Raw genomic sequence first — 17,963 nt, 5'->3', positions numbered from 1 at the left:
GAGCCAATCACCAAGCACCAGTGACATCCCATGAGAGGAAGGGGTATGATTTCCCTGCTTCTTTATACATGGAACTGCCAATTCATTTCCTTGCTTCCAATTGCTGAACAGAGCGGTGGGGGAGTGAAGGAATGGGTGGCATGTACTGCTGTGGAGGAGGACACCAAAGCTAACCAGTTAAATTTCCCTACATGGGAAAGCACAGATTTGCTTTAATGCTGGACATACACTAGGCTGTGGTGGAGAAATCAACCCAAATCCACCTCAATGCCACTCAAAAAACAGAGCTTTTGAAACTTCCACAGCCAATATTTTTGTCTGGTCACTGGAAAGCAATAACATTTTCCAGTTTATGGCCAGCATATGCTCTACAGCTTCCTGAACTGAACCAAGCTCCTGCTGCACAATACGTGTTCCATCGCATAACACTGCTATTTGAACATAATTCTCGATAAATTCTGGGCCGAATACACTGAAATCTCTAGAACAGCCTTTCTCAACCATGGTTCTGTGGAAACCTAGGATTCCTATGGTTGCTATGTCTCGCTCAGATAACAACTGACACTGGTGACCTTTTTAGTCATCTATAAAGGAGGAAACTCTTCCCACTGACATAAGGGACATTCTTCCCACTGACCACCAATGTAAGAAGCATTCTTCCCACTGATCACCAATGTAAGGGACATTCTTCCCACTGATCACCAATGTAAGGAGTATTTCTCCCACTGATCACCAATGTAAGGGACATTCTTCCCACTGACCACCAATGTAAGGAGCATTCATCCCACTGATCACCAATGTAAGGGACATTCTTCCCACTGACCACCGATGTGGGGAGCATTCTTCCCCCTGACCACCAATATAAGGAGCATTCCTCCCACTGATCACCAATGTAAGAGACATTCTTCCCACTGATCACCAATGTAAGGAGCATTCATCCCATGATCACCAATGTAAGGGACATTCTTCCCACTGATCACCAATGTAAGGAGCATTCTTCCCACTGATCACCAATGTAAGGAGCATTCTTTCCACTGATCACCAATGTAAGGGACATTCTTCCCACTGATCACCAATGTAAGGGACATTCTTCCCACTGATCATCAATGTAAGGGACATTCTTCCCACTGATCACTAATGTAAGGGACATTCTTCGCACTGATCACCAATGTAAGGGACATTCTTCCCACTGATCACCAATGTAAGGGACATTCTTCTCACTGACCACCAATGTAAAGGAAATTCTTCCCACTGATCACCAATGTAAGGAGCATTCTTCCCACTGATCACCAATGTAAGGGAAATTCTTCCTACTGACTACCAATGTAAGGGGCATTCTTCCCACTGACCACCAATGTAAGGAGCAGTCTTCCCACTGGCCATCATGTATAGTGAGCTGTAGATATAGTTATTATATTATTATATCAGGTGTTTCCTGGGACCAGAAAGCTATATCAAGGGTTCCTCTGTGTTAAAAAACATTAAGAAAGGCCTTAGTCAGAGGAGGGACATGCTCCCCTCTGCTAGCAGAGGACGACTTTCTCAGAAGGCGATCATACTCCCCTCTCCTCTCCTAGCAGAGGAGGCTCTAAATAGTCAGTTTGTGCAGAATGTAAAAAAAGTGTTGAAATGCACGTATGAGCTAAGTAATGCACCTTATCTTAACGAATTAAGAAACAAGGATATTATTTGAAAAATACCCAGACCAAAATTTTACACTTTTTCAAGTTTTAAAGTGGATGGATTGGAGGTCCTAGTTTTTATGGCTGAGTAGCACTGTTTCTTTTAAGAATTTGGCTTGAGACACAACGTGGCCTTCATTACCGTCTATGGAATAAAGGTGCTCTTAAAGTCCTAACTTTATTTTATTTGTTTCACATACTCACTAAATATTCCCTGCTATTGTAAACTTACCACTATAGACAAGAATAGGCAGACCTCTGAGATGTAATCATGTAGAGATTAACAGACCTTATAGTACAAAGTGGCTGAAAGGACTTTCTTTCTCCTCTATAGTTAACAAATGGAGAATCCGTTTTCTTTAAAGAGAACCTGTCACCAGACCATTCATTCCATAAGAATATATGTAAATGTAACTTATTTTTTGCATATTCTTTTCTGCAAAAGCCCTGAGACTGCTGCTGTCTGCCATCTTGTATGTGATGTCAGCAATCCCAGCAGACCTAGAGATGTCACTCAAGTGACACTGTATAGTATTCCCCTTCAATCCTCCCCTGGGCAGCTGCATAAAAGGTTATGGAGGGAGGTAAGGGGAGGGGTGAAGGAGCTGGGCCAGCAAAGACAGTAATTAGACACTCCCAAAAGAGAACAAAACTATGATGTATAAGGAGAGGGCTGTACTAAAGAACTGACACTTACAGAGCAATCCTATTTTGCAGCAAAGGCACAATGAATACAAAATCATTTATGGAAAGGAACATTTTTTTTTGCAAATAAGCATTTAAAATACTTGATTTTTCTGTGCTTGTACCTGCAATTTTTTTAAAGTTGGTGACAGGGTCTCTTTAAACTTCAAAAACAGTTACAAACCTAAAAAATGAAGCCCAGCACATATTCCTATGGCAGGGAAAGCTAAATACTGCAGTGTACAGACATTTATCAGTAGTAAAAAAAAGATTTAAATACAGCAATTCCCTTTTTAAGTTGCAATAGATCACATAATTTTTTTCCCCAAACTATCTACATCTAGCATTGTACAAACATAGATCTTGGACTATGTTACACGAACGGTGCTCAGACTTTCGAACGTCTGAGTATGTCCATCGGTGGCCAGGGCTATGTGGAACGCCTGCAAAGGTCTATCTGGCTTCCTGGCAAGACTGCTGTCCAGTTCTTGGTTAATGTGGATATAAAGACCTGTAGAAAGGTTTGGCACTTTGACAGCTGCAGGAGAATTATTCTCTAGAAGGATGACATCTGCCATTGATGTTTAAAGCACTGTTCTATATTGGAAATTATTTTAGGCTACAGAATGCTTAACTTGTATGCAAACTCTAAATCTTTGGCAATGTGCCTCACTGTATACAATTTACTTAAAGAAGACTTATCACCATAATTTCCAAATTAGCGTGGAATCCCCCAGGGGGATAAGTGTATGAAGCACTTGGTCCTGGTCTGATCCGTGCTGTGGTTGCCAAGCTAGCATGGCTGGCAGCACGCCTCCCCTCCCGCCAACGTTGTTCGACCAAGCTCGTCAGTAGATGAATTTCTAATGATGTCTGAGTAATAGTGCTTGCTTCTAGTGTAGGAGACGAGGAAGCAGAAGGGGGGCCTGTTAGCGTGATGCTCCTGTGTATGTGTTAATAGGGGCAGCGTTGAAAGCACATAGCCCTACAAGGCGCTATGATCCTGGCTGATCTTGCCTAACCCATCTAGTCATCACCACAACAGGTGCACTCACAGAGGACTTTTTCTGCACATAGGAGGCAGTGGATACAGTGCTGTGCTTTACCCCACCCATAGGAATGCCCATAAATAGGGCTTCAACCTGGGGAGCTGACCCTGCAGAAAGAGGGGAAAAAGAAAAGTGGCCACAAGTCAAAACAGAACCAAGTACTTCATGCACTTGGTCCTCTAGAGCAGTGGTCATCAACCCTGGCCTACAGGGCCCACTAACAGGCCAGATTTTAGGTATTACCTTGGGGAGATGCAGACTAGAGTACTGCAATCACTGAGCAGCAAATGATATCACCTGGGATGTATTTCAGTTATCTTGAAAATCTGGCCTGTTAGTGGGCAGTGTAGGCCAGGGTTGAGGACCACTGCTCTAGAGGCTTCTACAATGATTTGGAAATTATTGTGAGACTTCTTCAAGCAAATTGTTTTTTTGTATTACAAGAATTCTTACCCAGGGATCCTGCCAGTAACGGCACTTCCTGCTGCAGGTTGACAACGGCCTTGCAAATTGCAGCAGTGCTACGGAGGCTTTCTTCCAAGATGCTTGCAGCATAAAATTGCGTAAGTAATAGCATGGTGTAGCTTAACATTATTTGCAAAGGTAGAGATAAAGCATTAGCGTCAGTAGTGAGATCTCTTGGAGCTCCTGTAACACGTTCCTGCTGCAGCCTTTATGAAGCAAGGCAAATTTCTCACTCCTGCTACATTCTTCCTGAAGAAATATAAACAACGCAGCAGTGAGAGTGGGATCCCTTCATTAAGACTAAAGCTGGCCATACACTAGTAGAATTTTGTTTGAACATTTTTTTCTAAGCTTGTTTATATTGGTTTCAAATTGTGGCACTGGACATGCTTTTTTAAAGCATTCTGAATGCCAATCAAAGAGACGGTCACTAAATAAAATGGTTACCTTACGGTCCTGTTCACACTGTTGTGTTTACTTTGCTTAAAAAATTATACCCCATGTTGCTTTCTTTGTGCTTCAAAGCCTCCATAGACCTCTAAGACAATGCTCGCTTACAGCACCTGAAGCTTTTGAGAGGCTTTTATTCAATTAGCTTTGCTTTGTTTTGGAGGTGTTGCAGGAATATGATATCCCAGGATGCACTGAGAAACCAACAAGCGAACTGGAAAGACATCATCAGCAGTCACTTCCGGTTGATGTATATATATTCTGAAAGTGTCTGGTGCAAACGTCTTATCTAGTGTGCAAGAAGGTGAGCGGGGTCCGGACTGGAGCTGAGCAACTAACAGACAGTACAAGCGCTGTGCAATATGAGAGCGCTATAGCAAAAGGTGAGCGGGGACCAGAGAAAGAGGACAGAGCGGCAGAGAATCAGCAGAGCTGCGGGACCGAAGCAGGAGAAACTAGCAGATGTCACACGTGGTGTGCAGTGTGGGAGCAATATAGCAGGAGGTGAGCAGGGACCGGTCACTAAATAAAATGGTTACCTTACGGTCCTGTTCACACTGTTGTGTTTGCTTCGCTTAAAAAATGATACCCCATGTAGCTTTCTTTGTGCATCAAAGCATCTCCAAAGCCTCCATAGAAGTCTAAGACAATGCTCGCTTACAGCACCTGAAGCTTTTGAGAGGCTTTTATTCGATTAGCTTTGCTATGTTTTGGAGGTGTTGCAGGAATAAGATATCCCAGGATGCACTGAGAAACCAACAAGCGAAATGGAAAGACATCATCAGCAGTCACTTCCGGTTGATGTATATATATTCTGAAAGTGTCTGGTGCAGACATCTTATCTAGTGTGCAGGAAGGTGAGCGGGGTCCGGACTGGAGCTGAGCAACTAACAGACAGTAGAAGAGCTGTGCAACATGAGAACGCTATAGCAGAAGGTGAGCGGGGACCAGAGAAAGAGGACAGAGCGGCAGAGAAGCAGCAGAGCTGCAGGACCGAAGCAGGAGAAACTAGCAGATGTCACATGTGGTGTGCAGTGTGGGAGCAATATAGCAGGAGGTGAGCAGGGACCGGTCACTAAATAAAATGGTTACCTTACGGTCCTGTTCACACTGTTGTGTTTGCTTTGCTCAAAAAATGATACCCCCATGTTGCTTTCTTTGCGCTTCAAAGCATCTTCAAAGCCTCCATAGAAGTCTAAGACAATGCTCGCTTACAGCACCTGAAGCTTTTGAGAGGCTTTTATTCAATTAGCTTTGCTTTGTTTTGGAGGTGTTGCAGGAATAAGATATCCCAGGATGCACTGAGAAACCAACAAGCGAACTGGAAAGACATCATCAGCAGTCACTTCCGGTTGATGTATATATATTCTGAAAGTGTCTGGTGCAGACATCTTATCTAGTGTGCAGGAAGGTGAGCGGGGTCCGGACTGGAGCTGAGCAACTAACAGACAGTAGAAGAGCTGTGCAACATGAGAACGCTATAGCAGAAGGTGAGCGGGGACCAGAGAAAGAGGACAGAGCGGCAGAGAATCAGCAGAGCTGCAGGACCGAAGCAGGAGAAACTAGCAGATGTCACAAGTGGTGTGCAGTGTGGGAGCAATATAGCTGGGGGTTACTAACGATTGGGAAGGATCAGCAGAGCTGGGGGTTACTAACGATTGGGAAGGATCAGCAGAGCTGGGGGTCACTAGTGAATGGGGCATCAGCTGAGCTGGGGGTACTACTAAGCAGGTGATCTGCTGAACAAGGGTATTAATGAACTGGGGATTTGCTGAGTGGGGGTACTACTGAGCCATGGTTCTACTGGGCCCCTTTAAACAAATAGAAAATCAACACACAGTGCATTTGTCAAGCTTCAAAAAAGGATCACTGAAGCTTTAAAAACACTTTAAAAATGCACATTGAAGCGGTGGGTAGCAGTAGTCGAAGCAAGTGTAAACAAGACCGAAGAATGTTTGCTTGATTTTTCAGTTGTTAATGGGATCAGTGGGACCGCAGTGAACATTTGAAAAAGCAGGATGGCAAATGTGGTTTTCACTCGGGAAAGTCCATTTATTCCAAAACTGAAACCAAATGTATTTTGAAGTATTTTGAAATGAAAATAAATAACATGTACTGTTTGAAAGTTTGGAATATGAATGTTCCTTTGAAAATCTACAAGTGTATAGCCAGTTTCAAGAAGGGAGCTGGAACCAGGAACCCTGGAGTTGAGTCCTTCAAAATCAAGTTATTTTATCTGCTTCTATCCAACTAAAACAAATATTTGTTTCTGGGCAGAATGACTATTAGAGCCGGTTCACACTAGCGGGACTTAGGACCCGTTCTAATAGGAGCGACACAAGTTGCTCCGACTTAGAAAAAGGGTCCTGTACTACTTTGGGGCGACCTCGGAGCGACTTGCATAGACTTCCATTATGTGAAGTCCTTGCAAGTCGCTCCGAAGTCGTGGTGCATGGTAATGCACAAGTCGCCTCCGAAGTAGTAAGGAGTCGTGTCGCCTCAGTGTGAACCAGCTCTTAAAGTCACGAAATTCAGTGACTTTGAAAATTCACATATAGGGCAAGACCAATGGCAAAAGACAAAAGGTCAGGAAGAGAGAAACATAAAAATGTAGGCAGTCAATAAATAAAGTCCATATTAGCCAAGATGGGCCTATAAACCGCTAGTGCTCCAATTAACACCAGGATGGCCATTGCTAACTCAACAGTAAAGATGCTGGTTATATCTTGTGAGGTGAACTGCATATCCATATGTTCAGACAATACAACTGAAAATAACCTGATGTCCAAATGAAGATGACATTGCCCAATGTATAGAGAGATTTCAGATCTCCATTTGAGTTGTTGTCTACGCAATGATCTAAATTCCAGAATTTAAACAGAACAAAATGAATAACGTTGAACCCAAAGTTCATCAGACTAGATTTTACGTTAATGTGTGTAGACTTTGGTTTGGTTTGACCGATTTTTATGGAATGAAGTATGAGGGAACAAATCATTATGAACATAAGTAAACCAAGCCTTCACACTCCGATAAAAACCCAAGAAGAAGCCTCTAAATTGCCATGAGGGTTGTTGCCAGAGGTCATAATCCAGCTTTATGGACTTAAATATTTTTTGCACTTGATCTTTGAGATGGAAGACCTCCTATTCCATAGTTAGCTGCTGGAAGCTGGAAAGAACTAGACAACCATCATTTGTAGGCACATGAAGTACTTGAATGCATGTGTCCACAGCAAAATCTGACACCGGTTTTTCGGGAAGGAGTTCCACACTTGACAAAGATTTACTGCAAAGAGTTAATTAACCTCCTTGGGATCTTGTGAGGTCTGAGAGCCTGATTCTGGAATTCGATTTGCCGAGATGGACTGACTTATAGACGAGACCCTGCAATATAGGTCATTCTGTCTATGACAGGACCAGCTCTGGCTTCACAATTTTCTCAGCTCTGGAAGTTAACGAACCGAGGACTGTAAATCCATGAACAGGCCCCCTAGGTAAGTAAGGGGGACAGAGTTCATTCCTTTTAACTACATAGTGCTTTCAAGACGACGATTGCGTCTGTTATTACGGGAACCTTCAGGCACTTGCTCCGTCCTCTTCAATGACTCGGTTCATGCTGGTACCATGGGAGATGTGAGACAAAGGGTTGTTTAAGTCCCTGATACTGCCTTGCCGGGACTGCTCGTTAAGTCTATGGGTGCTGCTGTGCAGAGAGTGGTCGGTGAGACGGGACATGCTGCCGTGTGTGACCCGTTCTTCTATTCCTCGGTAGCTGCATGGCGTGTACCTAAGCACAGAACATTTTTATTAGATTACAAGGTCTCAAATGGTCAGAATTTATTTATAAAAATGGCAACTCGAGCATAAAAAATAAAACCAAGTCAAAGATCACTGCTTAAAGCGGAGTTCCAGCCACAAAAACATTTTTTCAATGAGCATACCCCCGGGACAGTCAGGGCTAGTACATTCCACAACGGCTAGCCTCTGATCTGTCCCGGTTCACACTTACCTGCAAGAAGAAATACTCACTTATAAAATTTCTTCTCCAGCGTTGCCATCTCTTTTGTGGGCAGCTGAAGCCAGCGCGATCCTCTTCTGCGTCCTCTTCCGTGTCTTCTTCTCCCAGAATGCTCCTTCACCGGCCCCTCTCGTCACTTCCGGTGCACCGGTGCAGCGCCGCATTCCTACACAGCTTCTGGGCATGCCCAGAAGCTGTTTAGCAGGGAATGCGGCGTCGCACCGGAAGTGACCGATGCAATCACATTTTTCTTAATTTGACCCCGGACACATACTTTAATTGTTGTGGAGATCTTGAAGCTGTATAAGCTTCAGTGCCGCTTCCCTGAATGTCCCCAAATGGTTCAGAGTGGCTATGCTGGACTTCCAGAGAGACCCTGCAAGGAAGCGTAGCCATCCTAAAGATCAGAAGTGAGTTTATTTATTTATTGCACTCTGTGTTTCCATTGAGGTGGTTACCCCTTGCTGTGTGTCTCGGACACCAGGACAAGAAATAAGAGATCGGGGGTCACTGGGGCAGGAAGGCAAAAATAGCAATAAAAACCTATCATGTGCCATTTTAAGCATGGTGCAACTCTGCGGTGCGGCGAGTTGCACTGCTTAAAAATGCAGTATATGCAGATCACACCAAAACACGTGTATTGTGTGAAGAGGGCACATTAAAACTTCCTGGCACTCATTGGAACTGAAGAAGTGGCATGGAGAAGATACAAAACTTCTTAATTTCAATAGTGGTAGCATTATGTGGCTATTATGTGTTTGGGGAAGTTCAGGGAAGCAGCACTATTATGTGTTGCTCTTTAAAAGTAGTTTATGCCACAAGACAGCAGCTAGCATAGGCAAGGAGCACCCCTCACCTTCCATCCCTGGAGCGATGAAGGCTGCCGTGATAGCTGCTCATCTTGCTATGAACACTGCCCGCTTTGCTTCTTTGCTCGTCCACCATAGCCAGCTGAGTGGATGAGGCGTGAGTTGATGTTCCCTGAGTGGACGTCCCTCGTGATTTGCGGACGATGGGGGTATTGGGGTCCCGGAGAAGAGACTGAGCAAAATCCGGCTCCTGGAGGACCTGGCGGCTTTCATTGACGCCTCTGCTGAGAAAAGAAACAAAATTATACAATTTCGTCATTCCACCGATCTGCCAAACCTGCAATGTACGACCTAGTGTAAGTATTTCCCCCATCTCAAAATCTCAAAAACAGGACTATCATTCGATGTCGCACACAATAGCTTTATATTTTCAGTAGTGGTTTTCTAAATCAGACGTAGGACAGCGTTCAGAAGGTTTATGGCCAAATCCTTGGACAATCTTTTTGAAGATCGTGTCAGTAACAGTATTGATTTATTCAGTTTTTTTTTACAAAAAGATTTTCTACAAAAGGAACAATCCCAGATCTACCGATCTATATTTATTTACAGATCAATATATCCCAGAAAATAGGATTTTTGTACTCACCATAAAATCCTTTTCTCTGAGTTCATTGACAGACACAACTCCATATTCTTTACCATAGGGTTATGCTGCCCTCTATAGGAGTAAGACTAAGCAGAAAACACAAAAGCTTGGCTATGCCCTGTGGGCCATCCTCAGCTGGCATAACTTAAGGACAAGGGGGTCCCGCATAGGAGGCAACAAATGGACCCCCCCTAAGGGGGACTGCCTGCCGCTAATGCGGGAAAACCCGCAGACAGACTACCCCTACAGAGCCACTGGGGGAGGCAGATGCCCCACAGCACCCTGGCAGCTAAACCTGCCTGGGACCCTGTTCTCCTCCCTATATACCACACGGCCTGGTAGGCCGAAAAGCCGCAACCTAAATCTTCGGCCGCCTGGCCGCGTAAGAGCGATATGCAGGGGACCTGCGACTAGCCAGTGAGCGGAGGGGAGACAAATGTTCCGGGGTACAAAGATGGCATTACCTGCCACAACTGGGGCTGCCCCAGAAAAGGTCCAGCCAGTAGGCCGCAAAGACGCGGCCTAAATTTTTGGCCTGTCCGACCGTGTGGTACTCGAACCCATGGATACTGAGCCACCTGCCCCCTAGGCCCACCACCAGCTATCCCAAGGGGACCCAAAAAGGCCACCCACCCCATAAAAGGCCCACTGAGGGCAACAGGGGTACAGTGTGTCTGCTGGCACCAGGGCCAGGGGCACCAGCCACCCCCCCCCCCCACCACCACCATGAGCACAGGCAGACAAGCCAGCTCAATGCCACCCAAGGAGGGGGAGAGAACCCCAGAGGGACCAACCACCCCAGGGAGTACCCCCACCCCACACCGAAACCAAGAAAAAAGAGAGGACACAACCTTCTCCCATCCTCCACTCTACACAACCTTCTCCTACCCTCCACTCTACACACATCCTTCTCCTATCTCCCACTCTACACACAGTCTTCTCCTACCCCTCACTCTACACACAACCTTCTCCTATCCTCCACTCTAGACACAACCTTCTCCTATCCTCCACTCTAGACACAACCTTCTCCTATCCTCCACTCTAGACACAACCTTCTCCTATCCTCCACTCTACACAACCTTCTCCTATCCTCCACTCTACACACAACCTCCTCCTATCCTCCACTCTACACACAACCTCCTCCTATCCTCCACTCTACACACAACCTTCTATCTCCCACTTTACACACAACCTTCTCCTATCCTCCACTCTACACACAACCTCCTCCTATCCTCCATTCCACACACAACCTCCTCCTATCCTCCATTCCACACACAACCTCCTCCTATCCTCCACTCTACACACAACCTTCTCCTATCCTCCACTCTACACACAACCTTCTCCTATCCTCCACTCTACACACAACCTTCTCCTATCCTCCACTCTACACACAACCTTCTCCTATCCTCCACTCTACACAACCTTCTCCTATCCTCCACTCTACACACAACCTTCTCCTATCCTCCACTCTACACACAACCTTCTCCTATCCTCCACTCTACACACAACCTTCTCCTATCCTCCACTCTACACACAACCTTCTCCTATCCTCCACTCTACACACAACCTTCTCCTATCCTCCACTCTACACACAACCTTCTCCTATCCTCCACTCTGTGCACAGCCTTCTCCTATCCTCCACTCTACACGCAACCTCCTACTATCTTCCACTCTACACACAACCTTCGATCCTTCACTCTACACACAACCTTCTCCTATCCTCCACTCTACACACAACCTTCTCCTATCCTCCACTCTACACACAACCTTCTCCTATCCTCCACTCTACACACAACCTTCTCCTATCCTCCACTCTACACACAACCTTCTCCTATCCTCCACTCTACACACAACCTTCTCCTATCCTCCACTCTACACACAACCTTCTCCTATCCTCCACTCTACACACAACCTTCTCCTATCCTTCACTCTACACACAACCTCCTCCTATCCTCCACTCTACACACAACCTTCTCCTATCCTCCACTCTACACACAACCTTCTCCTATCCTCCACTCTACACACAACCTCCTCCTATCCTCCGCTCTACACACAACCTTCTCCTATCCTCCGCTCTACACACAACCTCCTCCTATCCTCCACTCTACACACAACCTTCGATCCTTCACTCTACACACAACCTTCTCCTATCCTCCACTCTACACACAACCTTATCCTATCCTCCACTCTACACACAACCTCCTCCTATCCTCCACTCTACACACAACCTTCTCCTATCCTCCACTCTACACACAACCTTCTCCTATCCTCCACTCTACACACAACCTTCTCCTATCCTCCACTCTACACACAACCTTCTCCTATCCTCCACTCTACACACAACCTTCTCCTATCCTCCACTCTACACACAACCTTCTCCTATCCTCCACTCTACACACAACCTTCTCCTATCCTCCACTCAGACAGCATTGAAATCCTCAGACGAGTTCTTACTCTTCCTCACACTACTTATGGTGGCATGAAGGTAAATTTCTCCAAACGTTATCGTTGGACTTAAATTCTAATCAGTTGTAAAGCATTTTAAGCACACTGATGCTCAGTACTTTTATTGCTCATGGACTGCTATTCTGCCACTGGTTCTCCAAAGGTTTGTCAATTTTGTAACATGAATTGAAAAGATTTAAAGAGTTCCTTTTGCGACAAATGGCAATCTTGATTATGTTGACTAAGATCCACTGGCCCTCCCACCCTTTCCTGTGTGGTGTAAAATTGGACTTAACACAGGTACTCTTTACTTGGTGCAGACACTCACTCTTTCTTCTTCCGGCCATGGAAAAAGCTGGCCCACTCGAAACAGGTCTTCTTGCTGCCCACCCAGAAGACGGATGGTATTCCCACCACAAGGGCCATTAGGTATTTCATCAGGAAGAGGATGAGGTCAGGACGGCTTGTCTGCGTCACCTACAATGACAAATCAAAACCAGTGAGACTCCTGTCATGTTAGAACACTAACAAATACTGAAAATGGGCAGGACAGGGCAAATCTCTCAGACATTTTACATTTTTTAAATCAAACCCAGCTAAGCACAGATGCCACAAGATTACAAACATTACTGTGTTAGCCACTCTCTATAACCAGTTACTAGGGTCTAGCTTCCCTATTTTTATTAATGAGTCTCACCAACCACCAACTCTCAAGAGTGTGTATGTTGGAATGTGTGACCATTCTGCCAAAAGAGCATTTTTAAGGTCAGGTACTAATTATTAGACAAGACGACCAGTTTCAGAATCAGAATTTCAATTCAAACCAAGGGTGTTCATTAGGCTTCAGTTCAGGGCCATATACAGGACCCTCAAATTCGTCCACATCAGTGGTCTTGAAGCTGTGGCCCTTTGCTTGCCTTTTTCAGCCCTCAGAGCATTTCCCCCTCCCTCTGACATGAGGCACTATTCCTCCCACTGAGACCAATGAAGGGGCACTATTCCTCCCACTGAGACCAATGAAGGGGCACTATTCCTCCCACTGAGACCAATGAAGGGGCACTATTCCTCCCACTGAGACCAATGAAGGGGCACTATTCCTCCCACTGACACCAATGATGAGGCGCTATTCCTCCCACTGAGACCAATGAAGGGGCACTATTCCTCCCACTGAGACCAATGAAGGGGCACTATTCCTCCCACTGAGACCAATGAAGGGGCACTATTCCTCCCACTGAGACCAATGAAGGGGCACTATTCCTCCCACTGAGACCAATGAAGGGGCACTATTCCTTCCACTGAGACCAATGAAGGGGCACCATTCCTCTCACTGACATTAACAATGAGGCATATTTGTTCCACTGACACCAATGATGGGGCACTATTTCTTCCACTGACCATCAACAAGGGGGCACTATTTCTTCCACTGACACCAGCAATGGGCACTATTCCTTCCACTGACACCAGCAATGGGCACCATTTTTCCACTGACACCAGTAATGAGGCAGAATTAGTCCCATTGACACCAATGATGGGGCACTTTTCCTTCCACTGACCCCAATGATGAGGGCACTACTCCTCTTATTGACACCAACGATGAGGCATATTTGTCATACTGACACCAATGATAGGGCACTTTTCCTTCCACTGACACCAGCGATGGAGCACTGTTCCTTCTGCTGACCCCAATGATGAGGGCACTAATCTTTCCACTAACATCAATGGTGAGGCACTATTCCTTCCACTGACCCCAACGATGAGGCATTATTTCTTCCATTGACATCAGCAATTTCTTTCCACTGATATCAATGATCGAGCACTATTCCTTCCACTCATATCAACAATGGGGTAACTATTCTTTCCACTGACACCAGCGATGGGGCACTATTCCTTCAACTGACCCCAATTATGGAGCAGTATTCCTTTCACTGACACCAATGATGGGGCACTATTCCTTCCACTGATACCAATGATGGGGCACTATTACGTCCACTGACCTCAACAATGGGGCACTATTCCTTCCACTGATACCAATGATGGGGCACGATTACGTCCACTGACCTCAACAATGGGGCACTATTCTTTCCATTGACATCAACGATGGGGCAATATTCCTTCTAATGACGCCAATGATGGAGCACTATTCCTTCCACTGATACCAATATTGGGGCACTATTCCTCCCAAGGATGGGGCACTATTCCTCCCACTGATACCAATGATTGAGCACTATTCCTCCCACTGATACCAATGATGGGGCACTATTCCTCCCACTGATACCAATGATGGGGCACTATTCCTCCCACTGACACCAATGATGGGGCACTATTCCTCCCACTGATACCAATGATGGGGCACTATTCCTCCCACTGATACCAATGATGGGGTACTATTCCTCCCACTGATACCAATGATGGGCACTATTCCTTCCACCGATACCAATGATGGGGCACTATTCCTCCCACTGATACCAATGATGGGGTACTATTCCTCCCACTGATACCAATGATGGGCACTATTCCTTCCACTGATACCAATGATGGGGTACTATTCCTCCCACTGATACCAATGATGGGCACTATTCTTCCCACTGATACCAATGATGGGGCACTATTCTTCCCACTGATACCAAGGATGGGGCACTATTCCTCCCACTGATACCAACGATGGGGCACTATTCCTCCCACTGATACCAATGATGGGGCACTATTCCTTCTCCTACTGACCACATGGGAAATGTCATTTTTCTACTCCCACTCACCACCAGGCCTGAGGTGTTGTTTACTCCCAATGATCCTGGGGCATGTTCTCCCCCTGGCCACAGTGTGGCCCCTGTAAAGGCTGAAGGAATGTAAACTGGTCTGTTGCTTAGAAAGTTTGGAGACCCCTGCTCCACACCATACCGGTTAAACCAGGTCTTTATGGAGCTGGCTTCAGGCACAAGGGCACAGTCATGCTGGAACACAAAGTATCCTTCTCTAAACTACTGCAAAGAAGGACTACATATACAGTGGCATGAACAGTTCTCTTCGCTGGAAGTACCTCAACTTCAAAATTTGGAGTGGCACCCATATTAGTTTGACCATATAGCATATGCACAATGCATTTATCTGCATACAGTTTTGTGCATTTATGGTCCAACTATTTCACATTAAACATTTACTGATGTATTTAAGATTGTGAAAAGCTTGGTGCAGAAGTAAGAGTCCATTCAGACTAGCGCGACTTGTCAGGCGACTTGGTCGCCTGACAAGTCGCGGTCGGTCGCTCGCCATTGAGTAGTACAGGACCCGTTCTAATAGGAGCGACACAAGTCGCTCCGACTTAGAAAAAGGGTCCTGTACTACTTTGGGGCGACCTGGAGACGACTTGCATTGACTTCAATTATATCAAGTCCGTGCAAGTCGCGTCGAAGTCGCCCCACAAAGTCGTGTCGCGCCAGTCTGAATGGGCTGTAACAGTTGTAAGATGATGAGTTGTTTTATACCTAAAGACTTTTTCAAACATCCCACCCTGACTACCTTATGCTCACCTTCTTACAGCGAACTCCAGCTACAGCAAAAAACCCAGCGATGGCCCATGTAAGAACTTACACGGGGCTAAAGAGGTGATATGCTCCACAATACCTGGAAATGCAGCATATTTTGTAGCAACTGCAACATAAGAGGTAGTGGCGGGAGAGCCCCGTAAAAGTATAAGATAAGGTAAGTCAGAGGTGGGCTTCAAAGAGACCCCGTCATCTTATCCATTTTTGATAGGTGCTCTTTAAGGGGCAAGAACCTGTGCAATGCTTTTACTTTGAAGAAGGTTGGACGGGGAGGTGGGGGCAATGCAGGACACTGCATGAAAGGGAGCGTGGTGGACAAGGTAACAACTACAAAGTAGCTCTCAAGCCTGCAATGTCTTGTCCAAACAGAAGTCAAGTGCTTTTTGGGTGCACTTTGCAGGGGCCCTGGTGACAGCGTCAGGCGTCATTGTGTAGTAAACAGAGCTAAAAGTTTTGTTAAAAGCTCTGGCATGAGAGGCAGACAGGGTGTCTCACTGGGCCTCTTCATACAACAGTCCTTGGAACCAGGCCAGCCGAGACAGCTTACCCAGCTAGTAATATTTATATAATTGCTTCCTCAAGAATGCAAACAAGGGTGCAGGACTTAAAGAGTCCAACTACAGCAAAGAACTCCAGACTGAGATGGATGGCATCGCTCTCAGTGATGTCACTGGCGTCTGGTATGGATAGGCTGCAATATCAGTGACTGATCTCCATAGAATGGGGCATTCTCAGTGATGTCATCAGTCTCCAGTGAATGGATAGGCTACATTCTCAGTGATGTCATCGGTCTCCAGTGAATGGATAGGCTACATTCTCAGTGATGTCACCGGTCTCTAGTGAATGGATAGGCTACATTCTCAGTGATGTCACCGGTCTCTAGTGAATGGATAGGCTACATTCTCAGTGAAGTCATCGGTCTCCAGTGAATGGATAGGCTACATTCTCAGTGAAGTCATCGGTCTCCAGTGAATGGATAGGCTACATTCTCAGTGAAGTCATCGGTCTCTAGTGAATGGATAGGCTACATTCTCAGTGAAGTCATCGGTCTCCAGTGAATGGATAGGCTACATTCTCAGTGAAGTCATCGGTCTCTAGTGAATGGATAGGCTGCATTCTCAGTGATGTCACCGGTCTCTAGTGAATGGATAGGCTACATTCTCAGTGATGTCACCGGTCTCTAGGAATGGATAGGCTACATTCTCAGTGATGTCACCGGTCTCTAGTGAATGGATAGGCTACATTCTCAGTGAAGTCATCGGTCTCCAGTGAATGGATAGGCTACATTCTCAGTGAAGTCATCGGTCTCCAGTGAATGGATAGGCTACATTCTCAGTGAAGTCATCGGTCTCTAGTGAATGGATAGGCTACATTCTCAGTGATGTCACTGGTCTCTAGTGAATGGATAGGCTACATTCTCAGTGATGTCATCGGTCTCTAGTGAATGGATAGGCTACATTCTCAGTGATATCACTGGTCTCTAGTGAATGGATAGGCTACATTCTCAGTGATGTCACCGGTCTCTAGTGATTGGATAGGCTACATTCTCAGTGATGTCACCGGTCTCTAGGAATGGATAGGCTACATTCTCAGTGATGTCACCGGTCTCTAGTGAATGGATAGGCTACATTCTCAGTGAAGTCATCGGTCTCTAGTGAATGGATAGGCTACATTCTCAGTGATGTCACTGGTCTCTAGTGAATGGATAGGCTACATTCTCAGTGATGTCATCGGTCTCTAGGGAATGGATAGGCTACATTCTCAGTGATATCACTGGTCTCTAGTGAATGGATAGGCTACATTCTCAGTGATGTCACCGGTCTCTAGTGAATGGATAGGCTACATTCTCAGTGAAGTCATCGGTCTCTAGTGAATGGATAGGCTGCATTCTCAGTGATGTCACCGGTCTCTAGTGAATGGATAGGCTACATTCTCAGTGATGTCACCAGTCTCTAGTAAATGGATAGGCTACATTCTCAGTGATGTCACAGGTCTGTAGTGAATGGATAGGCTACATTCTCAGTGATGTCACTGGTCTCTAGTGAATGGATAGGCTACATTCTCAGTGATGTCATCGGTCTCTAGTGAATGGATAGGCTACATTCTCAGTGATGTCATTGGTCTCTAGTGAATGGATAGGCTACATTCTCAGTGATATCACTGGTCTCTAG

General features: G+C 45.7%; 1 protein-coding gene across 2 annotated transcripts in view; it reads right to left on the bottom strand.

The window, feature by feature from the left end:
• Nucleotides 1–7,656: 7,656 nt before the first annotated feature.
• Nucleotides 7,657–17,963, bottom strand: part of FZD3 (frizzled class receptor 3) — a 160,896-nt gene continuing 150,589 nt past the window's right edge. Inside the window, exons 5-7 of one of the 2 annotated variants that reach the window (XM_082251142.1) lie at nt 12,579–12,727; nt 9,207–9,443; nt 7,657–8,119 (exon numbers count right to left, since the gene is read on the bottom strand). In XM_082251142.1, the coding sequence (XP_082107268.1) occupies nt 7,909–8,119; nt 9,207–9,443; nt 12,579–12,727 (597 nt within the window). In that variant the 3' untranslated portion in view covers nt 7,657–7,908. The remainder of the gene's footprint in view (nt 8,120–9,206; nt 9,444–12,578; nt 12,728–17,963) is intronic. The other variant, XM_082251143.1, reaches the window with a different exon arrangement.

Source organism: Pelophylax lessonae (assembly GCF_965119305.1).
Source record: "Pelophylax lessonae genome assembly, chromosome: 3".
NCBI lineage: Eukaryota > Metazoa > Chordata > Amphibia > Anura > Ranidae > Pelophylax > Pelophylax lessonae.
The sequence above is the reverse complement of the archived record's forward strand: the minus strand, read 5'-3'. Positions and strand labels throughout refer to the sequence as shown.